Source organism: Taeniopygia guttata, chromosome Z (assembly GCF_048771995.1).
Source record: "Taeniopygia guttata chromosome Z, bTaeGut7.mat, whole genome shotgun sequence".
In the NCBI taxonomy this organism is placed as follows: domain Eukaryota; kingdom Metazoa; phylum Chordata; class Aves; order Passeriformes; family Estrildidae; genus Taeniopygia; species Taeniopygia guttata.
In genome coordinates this window covers 73916084-73941336 of record NC_133063.1, presented here as the reverse complement: position 1 = coordinate 73941336, position 25253 = coordinate 73916084, and the positions used below count along the sequence as shown (strand labels likewise).

The following is a 25253-nucleotide window of genomic DNA, read 5'->3' as shown; positions in this document are numbered from 1 at the left end:
GAGTGTGGGTGGTTAACGGCGGTGTCCTGGCCAGGTTTCCACTGCGGTTATTGCATTCCACTGCCTTATGTTTCATCTGCAGTTTCAGCAGGACATGGTGTTCCTCACTTTCACTCCAAAACCGTTGAGCAGTGCTCCTGTGCGTTGTTACACAGCTGCTGTGCTCCACCATGGTGGTACGCTCCCAATATATATTCACACAAATTTGGCTCCACATACGGTTTCAGGGCTAAGTTAGGTCAAAATTACTTTCCCGCATGGTCCATGGAATTACTCCAGGTTTATGGTGCAATTATTCTTGATCTAAAGTGCAGCCAGATTTGCCCCAATGTCTACAATATCAGTTCATAAAGTTTGCAGAAGTCTTTGGGGGTCCTTTTGGTGAAAACACAAAACGTTTTGCTGCTGAATGGATAAAGAGATGTGGCCAAGAAAGAGGAACCAGGGCAAGTACTGTTACAAACCTGGCAGAAAAGTAAGCATGTAAGTATATGTATGTGTATATATATATATATATATATATATATATATATATATATATATATATGTATATATATGTATATGTATGTATGTAAGTAAATAAAGTCTCCTTCATGCTACTCTTCTTCTGAACACACACTGCCAGTGTCATTCGCAGTGAAACTTTGGGGAGAGGCAGCCACCTTCTCTTCTCCTGTAGCATGCAGGTATCCTTATGCCTACCCTGTGTCTTTGGACCAAGGCAAATAAGTGATAAGAGAAAGGGGGTGCCAGAAGGGAAGAATATCTATAAGTTCTAGCAGAATGGAGGCTGCAGTGAAGTCAAAAGATAAAGTTTCCATTACTGTCTGAGAACTCAGTAGTGCTGCACTATTTGTTCCTGCTGCAGCAGTGTAATTCAAGGAAAGGACTGCTGACACTAAAACATTCATTTTTTCATAGGGTTTCTTTTGGTGAAGAGAGGCTGGTGGGAGGTGGATGAGAAGTGACAGCTGAGGGGAAAGAATTTCAACCATGCCTCTTTGCAGACTTAGTGTGTTAAATCTCATATTAGTTGCACATGTAAAATCACAGTGAGCAGGTATGCACATCTTTTCTTCATGTTTACAGGAGCAAAGGTGTGGAAGATTCAGCATGGTAAAAACTCCTATCAAGAAAATGAGTATCTGATTACATGTATGAGTGTATAATTCTGTGGAAAACTAGATAGAGGGCTTGCTTTGGTCCTACTGAGATCAGTGGGAGTTAGCCAAAATGAGTTAGAGATATTGCATACTGTCCCATCTGTACTAACATGAGTTGGTGTGGTGCTGCACATTTTTGGTAACTCTTACCCCAGGAGTAATAGGACTACCCAGAATATAGCAACTTGAAGTTTAATTGTGAAGCAAAGAGATGCTTCTGGGAAATTCAGCCAAACAAAAAACAACAAACCCTAAATCATGGAAATTATGAAGGCTTTTCTTTATTAGAAACAAATGTGGATTTTTTTTTCGTCTACACCCTAATGAAAACCATCCTGTGCAATTATAGTATGACCAAATTAATATATTTCAGTCTGCTTTTCAACTGTTACAGCTGCATTCAAAATGTTTCTTTGAGATCAGCTAGAAAATACACAACTCCTTAAGAATAGCTTGTCAAAGAAAAATCTATTATATACTCTCAGCTAGCCTAATTATTTAATCAAAAATGTATCTTTGCAATATTTTGTAACAAGGAAACTTCACTGACATGCGTCAAAACCCACTGTTTAGGTGCATATGCAAATGTACTAAAATATGAAGCCTAGCAATTATTTCTTTTTTTTGTATAACTTCGAATGTTTCTCAGAAGTTATCACAATAGTGCCTGAAAATAATCCTTGAGTGTCTCCCAAAACACAAAGCTAGTTTTAGAAGCAATTTTCAACCTTTCTATTAATCTCAGCCTTGTATGGGCATCTCTCACTGTATATCCAGTCAGGTGTATATATACATTTTTTCTATCCTAAGTATTGAATCAGTAAGATACCACAGAACTGCAAAAAGTCAGTGTTGTATATGTACACTAATGTGCTTCTCTGTGTGTAAACATATAAAATTTCTGCCTGTAATGCAGTCATGGGAGCTTCTCACAGAAAACAAGAATTTAAAACAACTGATTTCATAATAGAAGTTCCAGGTTTACAGTGTATGTTTATGGTGCATGCATGTGTAAACTGACCTTATTTTCTAAAAAGGCAGTTTTTAAACTGGGAGTTTTTAAAGCTCAGTTGAAAGATTTAAAGGCTGAAGGCCTTCAGGAAATGAAGACACCTTTGCAACCATCCCCAGTTAAGCTCCTAAAAATTAGAGTGATCTTGGTGTCCATTGTCTCTTGTAGACTGTGTTACTCAAGATAGTAGTCTTGATCCCACCATGTATTCTTCTAGACCTAGAAGTTTAGGACAAGATGTACCCTTACATATCCTGGCACACACCTTTCTTCCTAACATGCAGTCAGCAAAATTCAGGAGGCAGGTTCAGGATGATAAACCATTAATTACTTTACAGGTCTAATGGTGTATGTGTGCATGTGGATCTGTTTATTCAAATAATAGGCTTGAGTGTGTGGTTAGAGTTAGAAAATATTATGGGTTATAACTTGGATCCTTGGAGGTCAGTTTAATATGGTTTATAGATGAAAAGATTTTCTCCAACTGAAATTATGAGAAAGAGATCCACACAGTAAAAATATAATTAAATAAATAAATTAAATAAAACTTATTAAATTAAAAATCAAAGCAAGGGTGTCTGAACAAAGTAGGAAGAACGTAAGCACAGATTGGGTTTACTTGTCTCCTGCCTGGCTTAGAGCTGTATGCATGCAGTGCTATCTCTGTACTCACTGACTTCCTGGTACACATTGTCACTGGAGGCTTGGCTTAATCAGTTGTGAGCTGAAAATGTAATATAAATTGGAACCTTTTGTCATGAAGTATTTAAATGTTGATATGCTTTAATGGCTTCAGGGAGAAAATTTAACATGAGAGATTGTAAGAAACAAGAAATCGATTACATGTAAGAAAGGACTTGAACCTCTAATCAAGTATTACCATATACAGAAAGATCCCTAGCTAGTTATAGCTAAATTCAAATGGGATAATGGTTAGATTTTTTTTGTTAATTTTAAGTTTTATCAAAAAATGACATTCCTATTCACTCTTTATCTAGTTTTGTGTAATACATGCTTACAATGATTTATGGAAAGTTTTCACTGTGTAAATATTGAAGCATATGCTAGACAGTATCCATAAGCAGTGCAAATTTTATGAAATACAGGCATCTGCATATTTCTCTCTGTTTTTGTTGGGTAAAAAAGGCCAGAAAACTTGCTGAAAATTAAAAAGATAAAGCTTCATATAGCTAGTAGGAGTAGACAAGGATTATTTAAGAGTAACTTTTTATTTCCCTGCTTTTCTATGACAGCAAGGGTAACCCCATGACTATCGCACCCTTATTTGCCAGTTTCTCTGATCAGTAGGACTTAACAGCTGCTGAAGGTCTGGTGTTCTTCATTGTAAATTCTTAAACAAAGTGAAACAAAGAGTGGTGGTGTCTCATCAAGAGGTAACTCATGTAGCTAAGTGTCAGCTTTGCTCAGTTAAATGTGGAGTAATTCCCTGAAAGGGAACCCCTGTATTTATAGGCTTGCCTGTCTATGCTGTGTATGCAGAGAACTGGCTGTGCTGCCATCAGGGAGGGACTGTGTGACACCACCTTCTCCTTACATGTAGGGGTCTGTTACAGGATCTCTGTAACAGACCTACTATTCTCATGAGTGATTCTTGTGCTAGCTACGATTGATTAAATTTTAATTAGTTATATATCAGTTTCTGTAAAGCATCTATCTGTTATATAACTTGATTTACAAATTAAAACAAAAACATAAAATGTGGCAGTAATACATTACAAAGCAGCCTGCAGCTGGCTGCAGACAGGAATTCTAATTCAATACAGGTAAGCAGTGTAAATTAGACAATGTTATTTCCATCTTTAAACTGTGGGAATTACAGTTAGAAAGAATTAATATTTATGATTTGGGATGGGAAATGTGTGCAGATAGATGAGGTCAGATATGACAGCAAAGGCCTGGAGATCAAAATCTGATTCAAATCTGGTTTTGCAATTCCATTTAGGAATTACCCATATGTTGAACTGCTATGGTTGGCTGGAAGTTGTTGAGTAGATGTAAGAAACTTTAGATCTTACCAAAGGGGAGAGTAGCTAAAATTATTTGGGTAGAAAAAAAAAATTATAATTTTGAAGTGTTAAAATATGAACCTGCCCTTAAACTTTTTTTTTTTTTTTTTTTTTTTTTTTTTTTATGGCTTTGGTGCTTTTTTCCTCCCACCCATCTCATTTAGGTTTGGTTTTGTTTCACTTATTTTTCTTGTTGGGGGTGATATTTGATGTTCTGGATGATTTCTGTTAGATATTTGATGTTCCAGATGATTTCTAACTGCCTGTAAAATACTGCTACATCTAGAACTGTAAAGACATATAAATCAGACATGTCCACTGTGCTTAGGGGTGTTCAAAGGTGAACACATTTCCATACTAATACAGCAAACCAAAACCAGTATCTGCATCATGATGTTTCATTCATCACCATAAATCCAGAATGAACATTTTCTACACAAAGATGGATTTTGGGGCTTTCCTTTTCCTTCTGGGTTAACTGGGTAAGATTTTCCAAGTTAATTGCTGTTGAGAGTTTCACTGTCTTTCAGGGTTTGATTGTAAAAGTTCAGATGTGGAGCATTTATAAGGATTTTGTAGTTGTTTCTGTGAGGTACTGAAACATACATGGCATTAATCTTCAGCATTAACTTTAAACCCAGAGAGGTGAACTGAACTGAACATTTTCAAACTGAAATAACAAAACCAACTCTAATCAATTAAACACATGCTTTATTATTTGACGTTGCAAAGTTTTGCTTTTTAGTACTCTAGGAAATGTGAGGGAGGGGAAGTATCAGTCATCTGAAGACTGAAAATAATTAATTAGTTTAATAAATTTAAAAAAATAAATCCGGGGTTAAAGGGGCTGGAGGGGAAGAAAGGCATTTTAGACATCATAATCAAACAAGAGTAATGATTTTTGCAGCAGTGTGTAATCCAAAGTCTTCAGGTAAGTTCTGAACCTGAGATTCAAGATGTGAAAATATCAGAGGCAGTATGGTGGTGTGTCTTGTAAGGCTTTCAAACTGTCTAATGCATGAGGAAGTATTGGACTAATTCTGGTTTGATGGCCTTCCACATTTCTTGTTGGTTATAGTTACTGTGCTAATTTTATGTCCAGCATTTGCCCAAAAGGAAAGATGCCAATAAAATGATGTGTTCATTATATAAGTATTTTAATATGTTTTTATCAATACTCGCTTGAATGGATTGCCTGACATTACATTGCAGAATTTTTAAGTCCTACCTTCAGGCAAATCTCATGCTTACTAGCAAAAATGAAAGTGTGAAATGCTTTTTAATGTATATTTAACAACAGATAGTCTTGTGATTACTGATGTGTATTCTCTCTGGATTTTTCCCTTGCTATCAGAAGGCAATATTAAGAGACAACATTTTTACACATTTATGCTATCTACATCCATCAGATCCTTACTTTTTTTACATATTTTTAACTGTCATTTATAAAACAGCTACAAAAAAAAGTAATTTCTCAAGTCTAAACCATACCAGCGTCACAAGCTTACAAAAATCAATCAATTGCCAGTAATACTCCAGGAAAAAGGATTAAGGTAGATGTGTTATGTGCTGTTTTCAAGATATTTTGCCTTGAATCAAAGTTTCTTGTGAAATGGCCTATAAATGATTTCAGTCTTATATCTGCTCATATTTAAGGAGCAAATATATCAATTGTATTTATTTAGCTCTTTCTAATAGTGTGGCCATTTAATAGTGATTAAGGTACGATTTTTTGTATTTTACAGTGGTGTGCACAACACCAGTGTAAACACAGTTCATGTTTTACCAATGTATTCTAACAGCAGCATTCTATAGAGATCACTGTTGTTAAAATAAAAGTACTGAAAGCATTTTAGATCACAGAGTCACAGAGTCTACATTTTGTGTACTCTGACACTATTAAACTCAATCTGCTTTTCTAACTGTGACTCTAATTACAGTATTTGCATGGATGGAAAGTTTGTGTTGTTTGGTCAAGTTCTATTAACACTGTTTGCATCCTGTTTTTTGGGCTTAGTGTTTCATTTTCAGGCAGCAGAGCACCTTCTTCAATAATTATGCAGAATCAATAAGCTTTTCTTTGTGTTTTGTCTTTGTTGTTTCTTTGATATGGCCTCTAGGATGCTGCAGGCAAGGTGCTGGACCGCTGGGCCATCATGTCCAGGGAAGAAGAGATCATTACCCTTCAGCAGTTCCTGAGATTTGGAGAAACAAAATCTATCGTGGAGCTGATGGCAATTCAAGAAAAAGAAGGGCAGGCTGTGGCTGTGCCATCTTCAAAGACAGATTCAGATATAAGGACTTTTATTGAAAGCAATAATCGCACCAGGAGCCCAAGTCTCCTTGCTCACCTGGAGAATAGCAACCCTTCCAGCATTCATCATTTTGAAAACATCCCAAATAGCCTTGCATTCCTGCTTCCATTCCAGTATATAAATCCAGTCTCAGCTCCATTGCTTGGGCTGCCTCCAAATGGTCTCCTGCTGGAACAGCCAGCAATGAGGCTCCGTGAACCAAGCCTTACGACCCAAAACGAATATAATGAGAGCAGTGAATCTGAAGTTTCCCCTACACCTTTCAAGAATGAGCAAGCATCCAGCAGGAATGCTTTGACCAGCATCACAAATGTGGAGCCCAAAACTGAGCCAGCCTGTGTCTCTCCTGTTCAAACACCTACGCCAGTCAATGATTTATCTAAAACGGAACACACAAAAAGCTCATTCCGAATTCACAGAATGAGGAGAATGGGGTCAGCCTCCAGGAAAGGAAGAGTGTTTTGCAATGCATGTGGCAAAACTTTCTATGACAAAGGTACTCTTAAAATCCACTACAATGCTGTGCACCTGAAAATCAAGCATCGATGCACTATTGAAGGCTGCAATATGGTATTCAGCTCTCTCAGAAGCCGCAATCGCCACAGTGCTAACCCAAATCCTCGCCTCCACATGCCTATGCTAAGGAATAACCGTGACAAAGATCTAATTCGTGCTACATCAGGTGCTGCCACTCCTGTTATAGCAAGTACAAAATCCAGCCTAACTTTAACAAGCCCTGGGCGTCCACCAATGGGGTTTACCACTCCCCCTCTAGACCCAGTACTACAGAACCCTCTTCCCAGTCAGCTGGTCTTCCCAGCTTTAAAGACTGTCCAACCTGTTCCTCCTTTTTACAGAAATTTACTTACTCCTGGAGAGATGGTGAGTCCTCCAACCTCACTCCCAACCAGTCCCATAATACCAGCTGTTAGTGGCATGGAGCAGCATCCCCCTCCTCCTTCAGAGTCATCGGTACCTTCAGTGTTAATGCCCACCCCAGAGCCCAATGCAGACCTTGCCCCCAAGAAGAAGCCAAGGAAGTCAAGCATGCCAGTTAAAATTGAAAAGGAAGTTATTGACACTGCTGATGAGTTTGATGATGAAGACGAAGAGGTGAATGACAGAAGCACGATGGTGAATGACATTGGTCATGACAATCACTGCCATTCTCAGGAGGAAATGAGCCCTGGCCTGTCTGTTAAAGACTTTTCCAAAAGTGACAGAAGCAGATGTATGTCCAGACCAGACATAAGAAGGGCAGACAGCATGACATCAGAAGACCAGGAGCATGAGAGAGACTATGAAAATGAGTCAGAGTCATCAGAGCCCAAATTATGTGAAGAATCCTTGGAAGGTGATGATCGCCTTCATGAACCTGGTGAAAAATCTATGATGCACAGTGACCGACCAGATGAAAACCACAATGACTCTTCCAACCAGGATGTCATTAAGGTGAAGGAAGAGTATACAGACCCCACATATGATATGTTCTATATGAGCCAATATGGACTGTACAATGGAGGCAGTGCCAGTATGGCTGCTCTTCATGAAAGTTTTGCTTCTACATTCAACTACAGCAGCCCTCAGAAGTTCTCCCCAGAAGGTGAAATGTGCTCCAGCCCAGACCCCAAGATCTGCTATGTCTGCAAGAAAAGTTTCAAGAGTTCCTACAGTGTGAAGCTTCACTACCGAAATGTTCATTTAAAAGAGATGCATGTCTGCACAGTGGCTGGCTGTAATGCTGCGTTCCCATCACGGAGAAGCAGAGACAGGTCAGTAAATATTAATTGATTTTCTACATTATTAAATGTGTTGAATTATGGAAGAATAGGCAGTTTAGGCTGTATGAAGAAATAGAGAGATGCACAGTAATGACAAGTGACAATTGTGTTCCCATGACATTGAAACAGATTTATCACTTAAAGATTTTCGTTGTTCCTTGGCATTTGGAATGGTATATATTGGGCCATCCTCCTAAGTGACTGGCTATATAGTAAATGTCATTATACTTTCTAAATTCCTGTGAACATGTGTATTGTACTTCTGTTTATAAGCTGCAGCCCTCATTACATTTATTCTCTTCTTCTTGTAACATTTAAAACAAGAAGATCTTCTATTAAGTGTACAGTAAATTATATATAATACAAATATCTCCATTGCATGCATATCAAACCATAGAACTAGAAAGGAGGGCAAAGATGGATGGATGGTTGAATGAAAAGATGGAGACAGGTAATAAAGAACTGGAATTATTTCCATCCTCATAGGGTCATACAAAAGCAATCAAGAAGCATTAGAAGGTTGTTCTTTTTACAGCTAGGTGCTATGTTGCAGTGGGAATAAATAAATGTTAAGAATTAAGAAAATCACTGTCTGTTTCTTTAGTAGAACCAACACACATCTCTATCCACTATGGTCATTTAGTCTATGTTATTATTTTCTGCATGTGAGCAACTGCCTTCTCCACCAGTGGAAGTTATGCACATTCAGAGAGAAAAGGCTTCCCTACATATTTTTAAGATCAACCAGGATATATGCTGCTGGTCCTTCAGATGACATCGTGCCTGAGCCTATGCTGCATCAGTACAAAAGCAGTTGGGCTTAAACAGAAGCAGCTGGTCCATAAACTCTTTGGTTAAGAGTGGATTTTTTTTATTCGTTCTGGGGGTTTTTTTGGTTGCTTTTTTAATAGATTGTTCTTTTTGATTCCGGAAGAGAATGTAATACAAATGGAATTTTTCAAAGTGATAGGATAACACAAGTATTTTGTACTTGCAGATAAAAACTCTCTCATTTGATGATCATCCTGTCATGTAACAAAATCTCTCTGGTTCATGGAGTAATGGTAAAATTGGGTCACCTCTTTTCCTTTACTTGTGTTTCATATTTTTTCATTAGGCTGTAAAAATTCAGCAGACAGGAAGGAAATTAAAACTAGCCAAACATTTCATATACAGCTGCTGATTTGTTTTTGCATTTTTTTTTCATTGAAATTGATTTGGTTTGATAGGGAATGTTTCTTATCCTATAAAATGAAAGCAAGTCAGTGCTAAGGATACTGAGCAGCCAAAATTCACTGTTTTGATGAAGAGTACCATACCCAAATATATCATGTCTTCTCTTATCATTTATGAAATGCACTAAACAGATATATATGAACAAACATAAGAATACAAGATCAAAACACCTAAGTAGAACAATTTAGGACTTGCACTTCAGTAGATTAAACTACTAGAAGCAAAACAGGTAGATCTAAATTAAGACTCATTTTCTTGCTGTGTGCTAAGTTTTATGAGTCTCGAATTTAACAAGAGAAGTATGTGAATCAGTGGTATAATCTATGCTAAGCTTAGATGCATGAAACTCCTTTCAGTTCCTGAAATCATAGTCTTTGTTAGTTAAGAATTTGGTTTGGTCAGTCTGTTTCCTTAAATGAATTATGAAAAATCAGTCATATATTACACAAAATAGCTTGGAATTGAGTATGTGAAGCAAAAGCTGATTAGCTTTAGGATGTGGAACTTTATGCAGTGTATTAAATTTCAGTTGTAATACTTTGAAAGATCAGGATAGTAATAAAGTTATCATAGTAAAGATTTAGATATTCTAAGAGTGACTGTGATGACATGCATAAAATTTTTCTAAGAAAAGAACCTGCATATAGGGCACATTTTGAAATTTTTTGTGAATATACATGGGATAATACTATTAAGCTTATTGAAAGAAGCATGAAATTTAGTGTCTTAAATTACAGGTTGCATATTTAAAGATAAAATTCTTATTTGCATATAATTTTGAGCTGTGTAATGGACAAGGCAATCTTCTTACATCATTCCGTTAGTAACATTCAGGATATGATTCAGTTATGTGTTGCACTTTGCACAAAAGATATTTTTTTTGCATATTATATTTTTTAATTGCAAAGATTCAAGAATGGTTCTGTAATTCAAAAGATTTAAAGGTGTGGTACAATTTGTGTGCCCTTCTAGTTTTTAGTAGTTGTTTATCAGTTTTGGTTTGCAACAGCAGTCAGGAAATGACTTTCAGCCATGAAAGAACCAGGAAATTCTCTCATGGTTCAGGATAATTCTTTTAGATACTTGAGCAAGAAATATATACAAAACTTCCCTGGGCTATCTATTTTTATCTAGAAGTGCAACATCTAGAAATGTGCAGAAATTAAAGCACATATACAGCATGTCAAAGAAAGCAAATGAAAGATTTAAGTAAAATTTTCTAATCCTTTGTCCAAAAAAGGGCAGTTTTGTTTAAAAAAAAAAATTAGGAAATAAAAGTTGAATCAATGAATTTTTTGTTTGTTTGCTTCTTTGATTTGTTTATTGTTTGGGGGTCTTTTGCAAACTGTTTAATTACCCCCAAAATTTTTCCATTAAATTTGTTTTAGTTTTTTTTTTTTCATCATCCTTTTGAATACCGTTTTTTTCCCCAAGAGAGAGTGTATGTAATTCCCAGCTTGTTAGATTATGGAGATCACCAAAATATAAGTAGATAATTAGATTAATAGAACTGCAAAGTGAGAACTTCTTCCAGCCATTTAAATCAATTTCACTTAAAACTCAGGAGCATTTTGCTAACAATTGCTTTATGAGAAATAAGTGTTAACTACCTACAGCACACAGTAATAACTCCTGAATAATATTTGAAATGGATTTGCGTCCCATTTTGGATTCATTACAAAAGTCTCTGTAATTTGCTTGTGTTATGAGTCACTCATAGTCTTTGATTAGCTGGAGTGTCTTTGCTTTGAAAATAAAAAGGACATTTTTTTAAAATACTTTCAATACTATCTCTGTAATGAAATCAGAGTTTTAGCAATTCCATAGCTTAAAAGTTTGTGAAGTTTTTATCTTTGTCATTTTATTTAGCCTATTACTAGCATTATATTAATTATATTATTAATCCTTTTATAACTAGTTAGATATCTAAAACTCACAACTCTAGCTATGTTCTATAATAAAATGCAAGTTTAAGTGGAGATAGATAGATAACATTGGCTGGTTATTTTTGTTTCCTTTAGAGGCATCTGATTTGGCTTAAGTTCTTTTCCAATGCAACCCTAGTTAATCAAAGGTTAATCAAATATTACCCCTGCCTTGTACATACACAAAACCCCAAATTGTTGACAGTGCTGGAGCTACTGTATAATGGGCTTTGGAAAAGAGGGGTTGTGATACAGACTGCTCGTTCCCAGAGGTAGCATATCACGTCAGGAGCAAAAGCAATGCTGCTTGGATGAAGGAGGGGTTTTATCTGTGTCAGAGCTGCAAACCCTCCCTTTGCAGAAAGCATCCTGTAGCAATCTGTGCTACGGTTGACCAAATCTAGCTTTATCATTCCTTCATCATTCCTGCCAATGTCAACACCTGCATAAATATCCTACTGCCTGCATTGTTGGAATATCCTCTGAGATCTTTGGCTAACCAGTGCTAATCTTTGCAAATTATGGTCAAGATCACCAGAAGATTTTAGAGTCCCACTTCACATGTGGTTTTTTTCAATTCGGGAGGAAGGAAAGCAAATACTTTTTTCCTTACTATTAAAGACCCAGAAATTCTGTTATCCCTTCTAAAAATTTAACAGTATTGTTTTCCTATAGTCAAGCTCTAGATATATTTAAAAGCACATATTTTCATCATTCTTCTGAGTTACAAGTAACATCACTCATTAAATCACCCTTAATACCTAGATTTTTTTGTCTTTTCCTCAGAGTAGTCTTTCTGACTTTTTTACCTGCAAGCACTAGACATGTGTAAACCCCTTTTTCTTCCATACTTCAACAACCACTTCCTGAATAGCTGTTCATCCATTTCTGTTCCTGTATTTACTTCAGATGTCCTTTCTTCTGAAGGCATGATGGTCAGGCTAAATCTTGTACAAAGACAATGGAGAGTAAATACGAAAAGAGACCGTATTAAAAATTTTGTCAGAAACAATGTCAAAAGCCTCCTTTTGAATGGAAATACATCTTTTCAAGTAACTTTTTAAATGGAAAAGAGATGGGAAGAAGATACATTCCCTTGAGGACCGACCACTTGAATGGAAAGATTTGTCCTTGTGGATTGAATTCTCTCTGGAGACAGAGAAGATCTTTCCTGCAAGTGAGAAGAAAGGGCCAGCGGCCACAATAGTCAGATTCTCCTGGGCTCTCTTTCCCAGCCTCATCTATGAGTTTTATCCCAGCACACACTGAGTTTTCCTTACAAAGAGATAGGTATGGTTAATCCTTGAAGTCAGCACAAAGGTACAGCTGTTCAGGGAATGATCCTGAACTGTGGATGCGACATGTGGGTAGGAGGAAGGAAGAATTATTTCCTGACCAAAGAGGATAGCAATGCCAAAGTTTCATCTAAATCTGAGCTGAAGAACACATTCAGAATTAAAGGTCGGAAAGAGCAACTTAGACCATTTGGCTTCATTTTAGTATCTCACCTATAAGAGCCAAGAATTTTGTGGTCAAAACCAGCGATGAAACAGGTAGCAGGTGAAACTTTTGCCTTTATTAGGTCTTGCTGAGAAACTTTTTTTTCCTTTTTTTTTTTTGGAGGAGAAATAGAGCCATCTTCTCAATTAGACTTAGTGCATGCTAAATCCTCATTTCACCTCAGTACTGACATTATTAAAATCAGTTTAAATCAGGGTTTTAAGCTAGGACACAACATTAATAACAATAGGTTACTATGCTTTCCTTTCTCTCAAGTATGGAAAATAAATTAATTCTCAGTGTACCTGTTCAGAGGAACAAACCAAAACTTTTCATTTTGTCTGTCTGCTACTTAAGTAGAACTATTCATTACTCAGGTTTGTCTTTTAGGTTTAAATTTTCTCAAAAACTGAGCATGCATGAATATGCATGTGCATGGGTGTGTGTGTGCATGTGTGTGTGTGTGTGTTCCACAAGATGGGAAAGGTAATTGAGCCCCATGAATAAATTTTAAAACAAAATAATATCTGCTCAGGGTGACTTATAAATAAATATGAGGCAACTCTTGGTGCCAAGTGTGATCATGCCATTTGATTGCAAGTTAAATCAGTCCAGATTTAAAAACATAAACTCCTTGATTTGTATGGATCAAGACATCTGTAGGTGGTTTATTAAAACCTGCTGATGTTTCCAGAACTAAATTTGTGCAGATATGGGCCTCTGGGTAGCTGTATGGAAAAAGCAGAGGCATACTTTTTGTCTGGTTACCTGACTTCCGGCCCTTGTACAGGTGTGCTTGAATAAATTAACATCAGTTACCTATGATGAGCCACTGCAAACATTATCAAGGGAGGTGAAGACGTGAGAAAGCTGTTACCTGCCTCCTGTTATCACCTCCTTGACACAACAGGATCCATTTCTTAATCATCCTACTAGGGTTGGAATCTTCTACAAATAACTTTTTAGAGAAATATTTTCTATAAATGCACTCAATTGTGGCTCCAAGAAATATAATACTTTGCATCAGTCTATGATGATTATTATTCTATTCCCCAGATATAATTAGCTGTCATATAAAACTGTAATTTCTTCCAAAAAGAACAAGGAAATCTGGTTTTAAGACACTGGGTGTTTGATGAACCATTTGTCAAGAGACAAAAATTGTATCTGATACATTTTAAAAAATAAAAACACATTTTACAGCTGTACTATTGTTTCTGAAGATGATGCAGTTCACAAAGAGACTGGCTGCATATCCAATACAATTGAATGAACCATTAGGTTTTTTCTTGCAGAGACACTAAGATGTGTGTCATTGCTAATGTTCTCATAACTCTTCCTTACCCAAGAGAAGCTGTATCATAAAGAAACATTTTGTGCCACCCCTAACACAGATCTACTGATCTAACCTCTTCCATGAGTAGTCATGTTGAACATAGATTGCCTGTCATATTGCATACTCACCAATGTGAACAGAAGAAGCAGAATTGAAATAGAATGCATATAAAAAATGTCTTCATAAGATGTTTAAATAGATTTTTAGTAAGATATTTAAATTTAAAAGAAAATAAATAAATTGAAGCAAAAGTCTACCTATGTGAGCAAATATTGAAGAATCAGTTCTGGTACAGAGGAAGTTTTTTTCCAACTACATACAGTCATTTCTTTGGGATTTGAATTGGAGCTGGTGGTTGTTTTTGAAAACAATTTGCTGTCTACATTTTCTTGTTCTGCTTTAGGATACAAAATTATGTCACTTAGAGAGGGAGAATACAGTTTTTTATACAGTTCAAGAAGTCTCATTTTTATGTGAACTTGCAAATGAGACAAGGTATTTTCAGTGACCTGAAACATTTATTTAAACAAACTGCTACACCAGGATTAACATAGGTGGGAAGCATAAGTAAAACATTGAAAAGACTAGCCAAAAGCAGAACATATATTGAGGAATATTTTTGCCTGGTATTTATTGTGACAAATAGTGTAAAAGTTTAATGTGTTTTGTCCAAGTTTCCTGCTTAACTTCTGTGTGTTTTCTGTTTGGGGAATGAGATTATCTGGGAAGACAGGACGGGGACATGAAAACCTATCATAATATCCCAATTGCTCCTAGGTTCCTAGAAAACACTGGAAGAACCACAAATTTTCCAGAGAGTGGGAGAGAATTATTTTCCAGTCATCTGAATAAATCTTTTCCCCATTTATGAAGATGTCCCATCTTCTCTAGAGTCTTTTGGAAGTGGGTTAAATAAAACATTTATCCATAGGTTCCTGCAAGGAAGGCCTCTAGCTGTTCTTTTATACTTTAGAAAAGAAAGTTGTAAGATTTCTGCTACAGTGAAGGAAGCTGTACTTTACAGATAGAAGATAACACCAGGACACTACATCCAAAAGTCTGGGTGGAACAAGACACTGCACACTCTCAGGTGCAGGAGTCTGGGGAGAAATAATGATGGGTGAGGGAAACAAATTTGTGTCAGGAATAGCTGTATGTTTACTGCCCTTTGGATTTACAGCTTTCAGTGAAGGACAGAGACACTCAGGCAGGTAAATGCTGTCATACACACAACCATGATCCATTCATTTGTCAGCTGTGCATGTCTGCTTGAAAAGAGAAACTTTCAATTCAAGAAGTAAACTTTGCATCAGATCTTATATCCTGACCAAAGATTATTAATAGCTGAGACAATTGTCTTTTCCCCATAATGACGATGCTGCTCTTTCCCCTAGATTTGAGCTGTTTCATTCATTGGAACATGAACTGAGTGACTGTGTTGGGACATATACGAATTAATGTGAGTAAGAAAATTGGTGAGGGAAGTCTTACGAATGAAAACAAACAAGCAAACAAACCCCAAAACAAGCAAATAAGCACACGCAAACACCAAAAAAAAAAAAAAAAAAAAAATTGAAAGAGGGGAAAATTTACCGTGTATGGATGCCTCAAAAAAGCTATAACACTTTGTTATATTTCAAAATGCTTTGACATTTCAAAATATATTTTGAAGTAGAATTATGTAGCACATAATCAGTGTAGTAAAACAAAGATCATTTGGATTTCTATTCCATTGCTTTTTGACAAAATACATCTTAGCTACTAAGGCAGGTGAGACAGGAGAGTTTTCCACTGAAATGCATCATAGTAAAAGATATTACTCAAAAATATTTGGCAATTTATGGGCTCTGGGGAAAAGAAACCCAAAATCCAAGTTCTCTAAATCTGGAATATTTTTTAATGATTATACAATCTGCTAGTCATTAGCAAATATGACAGAGAGTAAAAGAAAGTTTGTGAAGTAGAGCCTATAGCTTCGGAAATATACTGTTCAGTTAGAAAATATTAGTGGTAAAGTTAAAAATTCTGCTCACTACTTATCTCTGGGTGAATCTGAGGGAAGAGACGCAGAGTTATGAAAGAGAGTTAAGAGGTCCACAATGTCAAGGAAGAGACCACTGTGTAGGCTGCAGGTGAACTGCAAAACACTGTGCACAGCCTTTTACTACCCCTTAATCCTGACCAGCAATACTGGAAGTTTTCTGTCCTTTGTCTCTTCAGGCAAGCAGTGCCACACATCGTGTACCAGTATTTGTTATGCTATGCTGTAGTACCTCAGTAGAAACCACTCATTCACGTTCAGCACGTACACATAAAACACTCTCTAATGGTACCTTTAGAGGTACTTCAGATGGTCTTTTGGGGCCTGAAGTAACACAGGAATATCTCAGGTGAGATACCACTTATGGCTTATCACAAATTGAAATTTTAATGGCAAACACTGGATATTTCTGCACAACACTTTTAACCACTACTTCTAAAAAAAAATCGGTCTTATGTAGTGCTTCCTGCTTTCCAGCAACATCTTTTGAATGAGCAGTTTGCCATGTGCTAAGAAAACTTTTTTTTTAATTATTATTATTTTTAATTAAGAATCTATTTCACATTTAAGCTTGCCCTAAATAGCATTGCTTTAAAAGATCTGTCTAAGAAATAATTTAACATTTTTGCCATGAGGCACCTTCAAGCTTCATATAAATGGACCTGGAAGAGAAATGAAAGAGTTTTAGATTTGCCAGAAATGTATGCTCCCATAAAAGAGAAAGAATTGCAGGACTTTGTTGGCATTGTGAATAAACATTAAATGGTTTGTTTTGTGTGGGGAAAGCAGAGGGAAAGTAGGAAAGAATAAGATTGTAATAAGAGGATATTTTTTGCTGTCATTTTGGTTTTCTTTTTTTTTTCTTTTGAATAAAGAGGGATAAGAAAGTCCCAAGCTGTATGTCTGTGTCAAACTATATGAATCTAAAACACAAAATGTAAATTATAGGGTTTATATGTTGTTATTTCCAGTGTTACTGATTTTGTTTTTAGTGCTTTACAAACTTTATTGCTTATTTTATTAACTAGGGAAAGTGTTTCGCATTTCCAGTTCAATACATTTTTCCCCCTTTCTTTCCCTTTTCCTCCCTCTCTCTTTTCTTTGTTATGTTGGAATATAGAAAGTAATTACAGTTCAGCGACTTACAACTAAAAATACAAATGGGACATAGTTAATTTTGCTGCCTGTAAACCTCAGGTTGTACTTTTGTGTTTTACACACAATATGCAGAAATAAAAATAGATCAAACGTATATGTGTGCCTGTGGATGCATGTACTGAAAGAATGACATACATTATGCTATTAGATAAGGATGTAAAAATCAAATGGATAGAAAGAGAACTTGGATTCTCTCTCAGATGGTTAATGAGCCCTTATTTCAAGAGGAAGATGCACACAGATACATATACAATATATATATTATACATTATGCAAGACTGAGAACCAAGATTTCATGAGGAGGGACCCTGGCAGGAAGGATAACAGATCCTGCACTGGATGTCTCTCAGTTCTGATAGCCAGATAGGGGAACAACACTAATTCTGCAGCCTTTTTAGTCTGTTCTGTCACAGAAGGGGCACTGCTGGGTCAGTCAGCTCACTAGTAATTGTGTTTTACAGACTTCTAAAGCAATTGGCTCAGTCAGTCCCAATTCAATAAAAGTGTAGAGCGAGAGTGAGAGCACTTTTGTTCTATTTTTTACTTGAAATTATTTCATTCAGCAGTCTGTCTTTTTTATTACCAGGATTTGACATTAGCACTCCAAGTTATATTAGCATCCATTTCAGCAGTTCAGTAATGGTATTAAAAAAACACTTAACTTCAACGGTGAATGGTTGTATGACAGTACCATAAAAATCCACATTAAAAAAAAAACTTATGTATTTGTCCCTGCAAATTATTTTTCACTCGTTTAACCACTTCAAAACTATACTCTCCTGACTGGTGTTTCCAGGAGCTTTAGCAGCAAGGAAGGCTTGTAAAGGGGCTGCAACTGCAGCAACAATGGTATAAAGAGAAAAATTAAGACATTTGAAGACGAAAAATGTGAAAGGAACATGCAAGCACACATACATACACAACAAAGACCTTTCATTTTGAGTGGGTGCCTGTCATTCATCAACTGAAGTAAGATTTTTAAACTCAAATCACTCGAGGTAAAATCTTTGGCATCTTCCATATTTCTGGGATTTAATTTTGAACTCAGCACTCTCCAAGCTTGGGATGGCAGCCTAACTGTCTTGGCACTGCAGCACATTCATAAATGACTGCATTAGGTTCTAAATTTTGATTAAACATTCTGTAATTAATCAATGGTAGACATGAAGCAGTTGGCAAGGTCCAGAGCTGCAAAATGTTTAAGACATAAAACATTACAAAGTAATTAGAATGTGCTCCTTCAAGAGAAGGATTGCCTTCAATAAAGAGGTAAATGATAGCATCATGTTTATTGTGGACGTAGGCAGCCAGTGCAATATGATAAACTGCAGGAGATACACGTATCAGTAATCATCCACATTATTAGTGTCATTAATCATAATTCTAAAAATATGACAGCAGCAGCCAACTTTTTGACCAATTTTGCCTCTGCCTGTTGGCCGTTATAACTTCACTAATAGACTGCAGAGCTCCTGTGCGTGGCAGTTTGCATTGAGAATGGAAGGTTAATTATATTTGAGCTGCTGATTCCTTCTCTCCTCGGAAAAGACTGAGCACTTTGACAATCCCAGGAGCTCACTGCTGTTAAACCAGTAAAAGTACTTTATTGAAATTTTCTTTGTTGGTCAGGAATGAGTAGATGTTTCAAATGAGATATAAGCGCCAGGCTGGGACGGCCGCTAATGTTTCTTCCAAAATAATCCTTGGACAGCAAGCTGAACTTAGATATCTTTGCACATTCTCCTGTGGATGGGTAAAAAGTTGAGAATTTAATAAATGCTGACAATAGCATGTATGGAAGAAACTAAGAGGATTGAAATTACTGAGAAGTTGGGGCATCAATGAGAGGGGATTTTAGAATAAACAGCTATCTGTTGACCTGATAGGGGTCCTTATTTAGTAATGTAAAATTACTAATAGTGAAACCCTATTGAAATGCCACATCATATTTGGTTTTATAGTTTCCTCTGGTATTATATAAATAAAGCCAGCATTTTTAGACAGACAAACTTTAGGAACAAGAATTACTATTGCATTTTGATCCAAATAAATTACAGTTTACAGATTTTCTGTGGCAGCTGAAATTGTACAAAACTATCCCTGGACCTCAGGTTTTATTATTTTGAACTTGATATTCAATCAGTAAAGAATCTGTAAATTTCCTAAGCAAACCATGAGATAATGTGTTGCTGTGCATCAACATCTTAGATGAAAGATTTAGTTTGAAATCAGAGCTGAGGAAAACTAGGAATTCTATCTGAATTTTGTTTTTATTTGTGCATTAACTGAAACTTGGAGTTCAGTAAAATTAATGAGTGGCATGCTGAACTTTAGGGTCTGTGTGTGTAAAAACTTGCAAAATTATCACTTTTGGCTGTAGCAGTAAAATTAATGAAGGATGAAAACTTCTGATTGCAAAACTTGGATCATGTAAAATTTAGATAATTTTAGGTTTGAAAAGAAATGTTAATGCATGTATTCTTCATCCCTTCAGTAATTCTTAAGGGAAAATACACCTTGTGTCAAGGACTAGCAAATCCAACAAAGTGGATATGAGGACTTCATGCATGACTGCAGTACACTGCACCATCTAAACTTCTCTGTAGAGCTTGTGTAAATTGTAGAAAAAGCTTTGGAGTGATAAACAGCAGTGCTAAGCACCTGTTATGGCCATAAAAGGCCTTTGTCATATGTATAATGAATTCTTGTGCATGTAACATTGTGACACTGTGTTAGTTCACTTAGAAAATATTCTGTCAGATAAATCCTCTTTTAAACTTTCTCAACCAGTCCAGATATTAGACAAGACTGCTGGCTATTTTGCAATTAGTCTGTTTTGCTTCCAGGCAGCCAGTAAAATGAGAGGTTGAAGTGTTGCAACGGAGTTTAGATCGTTTCTCAGCAACTTTGGCAAGTACGCCAGTAATTGTGCTTTTTGTTTGTAACATCTTTTGATATTTAATGGACAACAATAGTAATATATTAAGAGTCCAACATAACCTCAATGCTTCTGAGCACACACAACTGTTGTGAACACATAATTCTGTTCACACCATGAGGACCATTTCACTAAAGAGCTCAACAGGTATGTACTGAATTATTGGACCATTCAAGAGTCCCAAGCCTGACAGACCTTTTTTTTTTTTTTAATTATTTGGTAGCAAATATCAGTTATGAATATCAGTTTCATATTTACCCTGAGTATTTGCCCGCACAATCAACTATCCTGCCTTCCTACATGCTATCACCGCATTAACATTTTTTATGCATTCCATGGTGATGATAAATTGTTTTCTGACTCTAACTGTGGATTAAGTATGCAAAAGGCATGTTTGCCACTGCCAGCAAACCAATAATTCTCACTAACATCTTCAGAGTTACAACATTTATAAAGTTGCAAAGTGGAGTAAACAAACCATCTGTTTGGCTTTACGTATATGTCATGCTCTCTTATTAGCATATTACAATTCATTTAGTAAACAAATTTGGTGATTTTGTTCATGTCAAAGTTAGAGGGAGCTTGAAGATGATTAACATTCCTGGGACAGGCACATTAATACATTGCTTCCTCTGCAAAGTTAAATGGCTTCTCAGGAGAATCACCCCTTGTTGACAAGATGAGACTGTCAATTTTGTTTGCCTGCCACATTAGGGGCCGTAAGGGGATGGGAAGCTCTGAGAAAGAGGAGCAGTGTAGGCAGCATAATTCACTGTGAATTGAAAAAAGAAGTCTAATTCTGATAAATGGTCGACCCCAATACATCCTACCTGTTATTACAACAGACGTGCCGTATCTGTGCAGTAAATTAGTTAAACCCCTAAAGAGTTTGATAGGAGCTTATCTTCAAGTGAATAATTTGAGTGTAGAGGGAGCTGTCTTCGTGACCAGAGTGAGTGATTTGTTTCATATTGAAAGGGATTGAAATGACTGGGCTCCACATCTTTAATTTGCAAGAAGTTGCTTGTTCTTTATTTCCTGTATTTAATAAGCACTGTGTTTTTTTACTTTTTTTTAATAGGTGCTGAACTGTATTTTACCTTTTGGATTTTCTTCCTGTGAGAGGTTAATATTTTTCAGATTCTATGCAATTTCAGGCCTCAAGAGCTGATGCTATTGCCTGTTCATGTAGAAATGCCACGGTTTTATCGAGTAGTATAGAATTTTTGCTTTTACTCTTTCTAAAGTCTAGCCATTATACCTACTTTTCCTCTTACACTCAGATGCAAATTAAATATGATCAAATACATTGAAGCACTAATGTACAGACTTAAACTTTGTCCCTGTTCAGATAAATGTGAATTTTATAATTTAGGTTAGATCGTGACTTCAAACTGTTACTATCCTTTCTTAGATTTATGGATTATTTTTTTTATTTTTAATTTAAAAAAAAACCCATACCAAAACAAGACAAACCTGTATCAACAACTGCTGATAGAGTGGCAAAATTAGAACAGTAAGTGAGAAGATAATTTCTTTAACAGTTTCTGTTACTAATTAAATTCTAGGAGCTGTTTTATTGTTGATTTTTGTAAGCAAATGAGAGAAATGATTGCTGATTCTTTCTTGAAGAAATATCAGAATTGAGGCCATATCTTTCTCATAAATATGTACACCGTTATATTTAGCCAGAGTCTTACTTTCTGGTTCTTTGATTTTAGCTGCATGAAACTCAGCACTTTCAGTCTGCAGAGATTCTGAGAAAACATAAAATTCTGGGTTTGCTTTCCTTAGTGTTTGCCTATTTTGGGCCTTTCTGTGAGTTTCAGGTGCAAACAAGCAGGAAAGGGACACAAAATTGAGGTAAGAGCATATTACTAAATTGTGTCAGTAACTAAAATCTAAAAAATTTAAAACAAGACCTAAAGTCTTAATTCTCTTTGCCTTTGACATGAAGAGAAACAAAGAAAACTTTTCATTATATATAAAAATGTAGGGTCAATACTGAGCTGAAGAAAAAGTCTCACAGGAGGAGTAATGAAAATTTTGTTGTTTATATTTTAAACCAGATTGATAGAGCTTAGTTGTAAACTAAATATAGCAGGAAGATAGCTTTTATGGGGCCTGTAGAACTAGAGCAGTAACTTCTATATCCAACTTTAATAAGAGGTTCATCAGTTTGTACATAAATCATCAGCCAGTTGTGTTCTGGCCTTTGATTTTCTAACAAAACCTTCTCAAACTGCTGAAGATTTTGTAGTTTCAGGTTTTGTACCCCAACAGTAGCCTTTGTCTTCTTTAAAAAAAATAAATCTACTATCACTCGGAAAAGAACATAATTAGACAGAAAATAATTTTATGCTGTCTTTACATGCATTAAGTCTCAAAATATAATTTCATAGTGTTACTTAATGCTGGGATCACTTATTGATCTCAAAACAAAGCTGACCAAAGACTGATTGCCTCCTGCTGTCACATTCTGTTTGTGATTTCTTTGCAATGTTATAATGGTAGGGCTAGGTGGTATTAATTTATCAAATCATGTGTTTGTCAAAAAAGTCACATTCAGAATATCTGAAATGTAAGAAACTGGGATAGTGACTTTCTTGGAAACATAGGAACAGCTGTGGCTGGATACAACTGGAAATGTGGAAATAGATAATTTCACAATTTTAATGAACAATACAGTTTACTTTGATCATTGACTGAGATCTTTATCAGGGAGTTTTGTTACTTATAGTCAGACAAGAAGTAGTAGCTAGGACATTTAACTGAGACATCGGCTAGCTTGACTTTTCTGTCTCTATGCATCAAGCATAGAGTGGATTTCCACAGTCCCTAACTGACTGCCCTAACAACTGTGCATCTCTTTCATTCTCACTCCCTTTTTCTCCCTCATCCCATAATATTTAAGTATAATCATACTTTTCTCTTGCTAAAATGATTAATAAAATAATACTATGTGTTTAATCTCAACAGCCCATCCTGAACTGTGAGCACATTCAACCTAATTTTTCATGCAATTGGTTTTGTGCCCTCTATAATGCTTGCATCTAAACAAACAGTGCTCTTTTAATCTGAATTCTCTATCTCTGCTCTGTGCATCAGAGATGAGGTTTGCCCTGGTGCAGATAGGACTGCAGCTATGGGTGCATCCAAATTTCGCCTTGAGTCATCCACAGGATTCATGCCAATTTCCACACCAGGACAAATTCTACTCTGATAAATTCTTTCTCACTCACTTCAAAATGAAATTAAAAGACTGACTAAATTTAAAAAAAATTCACTAAAGTGGCCATTACATTTTTTTCTTTCCAACAAATGGGCAGTAAATTAACAAAATCAGGTTCCTTGACAAGTGTAGAAAGAAATTGCTAAAGAGATCCCAGTCAGGATTTATGATCTATGTAAACATATATATATGATCTATGTACATTTAATTTACCATATTTCCTAGGCTTGTAACTGCTTTCTTCTGTTGATGCATGGTGCATCTGTCACTAAGAAACTTGCAAGCAGTAGGTGGAGGTGTTACCAACAATTAATTCTTGTTAAAAAAAATACTTCCATGAACTTCGCATGAGAAGGAAAACACTATACCACCAGTGGGATCATGCTCAGAGTCTCGGAGCTTCTGAACTGTTGTAGGATTCTGCACTGCACTGCTACTGGAACTCCTGTCTGAAAAAGCAGTAGTGAACTCAGAGGTTGACATTTCACCACACCCATAGATCTTGTGTGTATCATCATTATCATTATCATTATAATTTTCATCCTCATGGCAGAACTGCTCCATTCTTATGGCCAAATTCACTCTAGTGAGAGCTTTGCACACACTTTTGCCTTCCATATATGTAATTAATTAACAGTAACTTGAAAATAAAAGAGTGGTATTTATGTCAAAAAATCCAGTATTCTGGGTCCTAGAATTTGCTCATACTTCCTTGCCACAACAAGCTACATTTCAAAACATCTTGGAAAAATACCCTCCTCATTTTTAAGGGTATCTGACATGTAGTACAGACTTCAACAGGTGTTTGGACATTCTTTGCCCCAGGTAGTATTTTCAGAACAAACTCTCTTCACCATCCCTTGTTGCCTTGGAACTGGTAAATTATAGTAACTGAAGTAGAATGAGATATGCCTTTAGTTAAACTCATGTGATGGCGTATTTCTATCTGGAAAACTTCAATCACCGGTTGCCTTTACACAACATTTCCATTGTGAGGATCAAATGCCATTCTGGTAGTTGATGTACAAATGAGCAATGTAGGAAGTCTAGAGGCATTCAAAGAATTTAATTAGGTCAAATATTTTGTTTCATACACTTATATTTATTTCTACCAAAAATTTATGTTCTTTAAGTTCTTTTCCCTGCAGATACAGCATTAGTTGTGTTGTTGCAAATGACACCAGAGATGGCCTTAAATTAGCTAGCTGAGGTATGAGAAGTAATGAAGCCACGGCAAGCTGAAGCTCAGCAGGTTTTGGCATATTTCGCTTCAAGATTTTCTGTCTGTTTGATGGCAGTGTTCATGCATTGGCACAAATCACTCTGCCCAAGCTGTGCCTCAGCTTACCCAGGGACCATTGTTTACACATACCTGGCAGCAGAGGAGGAAGATGTAAGGAGCTTTGTAAATCACATCAGGGAACAGAATAGCTGAAGCAAGAAGCTTTAGGTGTCATGGGGAGGAGCAGATGAACAAGATGACATGTGGTTAGCATTGGCTGAGGGCTCGAAGGGGACTCCTAGGGTTTGGGAGTGACAAAGCAGTGGGAAAAGGGTTGGATTGGGATGGAAAATCTCTGTTTGGTAGG

At 36.2% G+C, this 25253-nt stretch overlaps 1 protein-coding gene across 4 annotated transcripts in view; it reads left to right on the top strand.

Annotated features, from left to right (window-relative positions):
* BNC2 (basonuclin zinc finger protein 2) overlaps positions 1–25253 on the top strand; it is a 334037-nt gene that overhangs the window by 294025 nt on the left and 14759 nt on the right. For all 4 annotated transcript variants that reach the window (XM_072922942.1, XM_072922941.1, XM_002191156.6 and 1 more), the window contains exon 5: positions 6323–8289. In XM_072922942.1, coding sequence (XP_072779043.1) covers positions 6323–8289 — 1967 coding nt within the window. The remainder of the gene's footprint in view (positions 1–6322; positions 8290–25253) is intronic.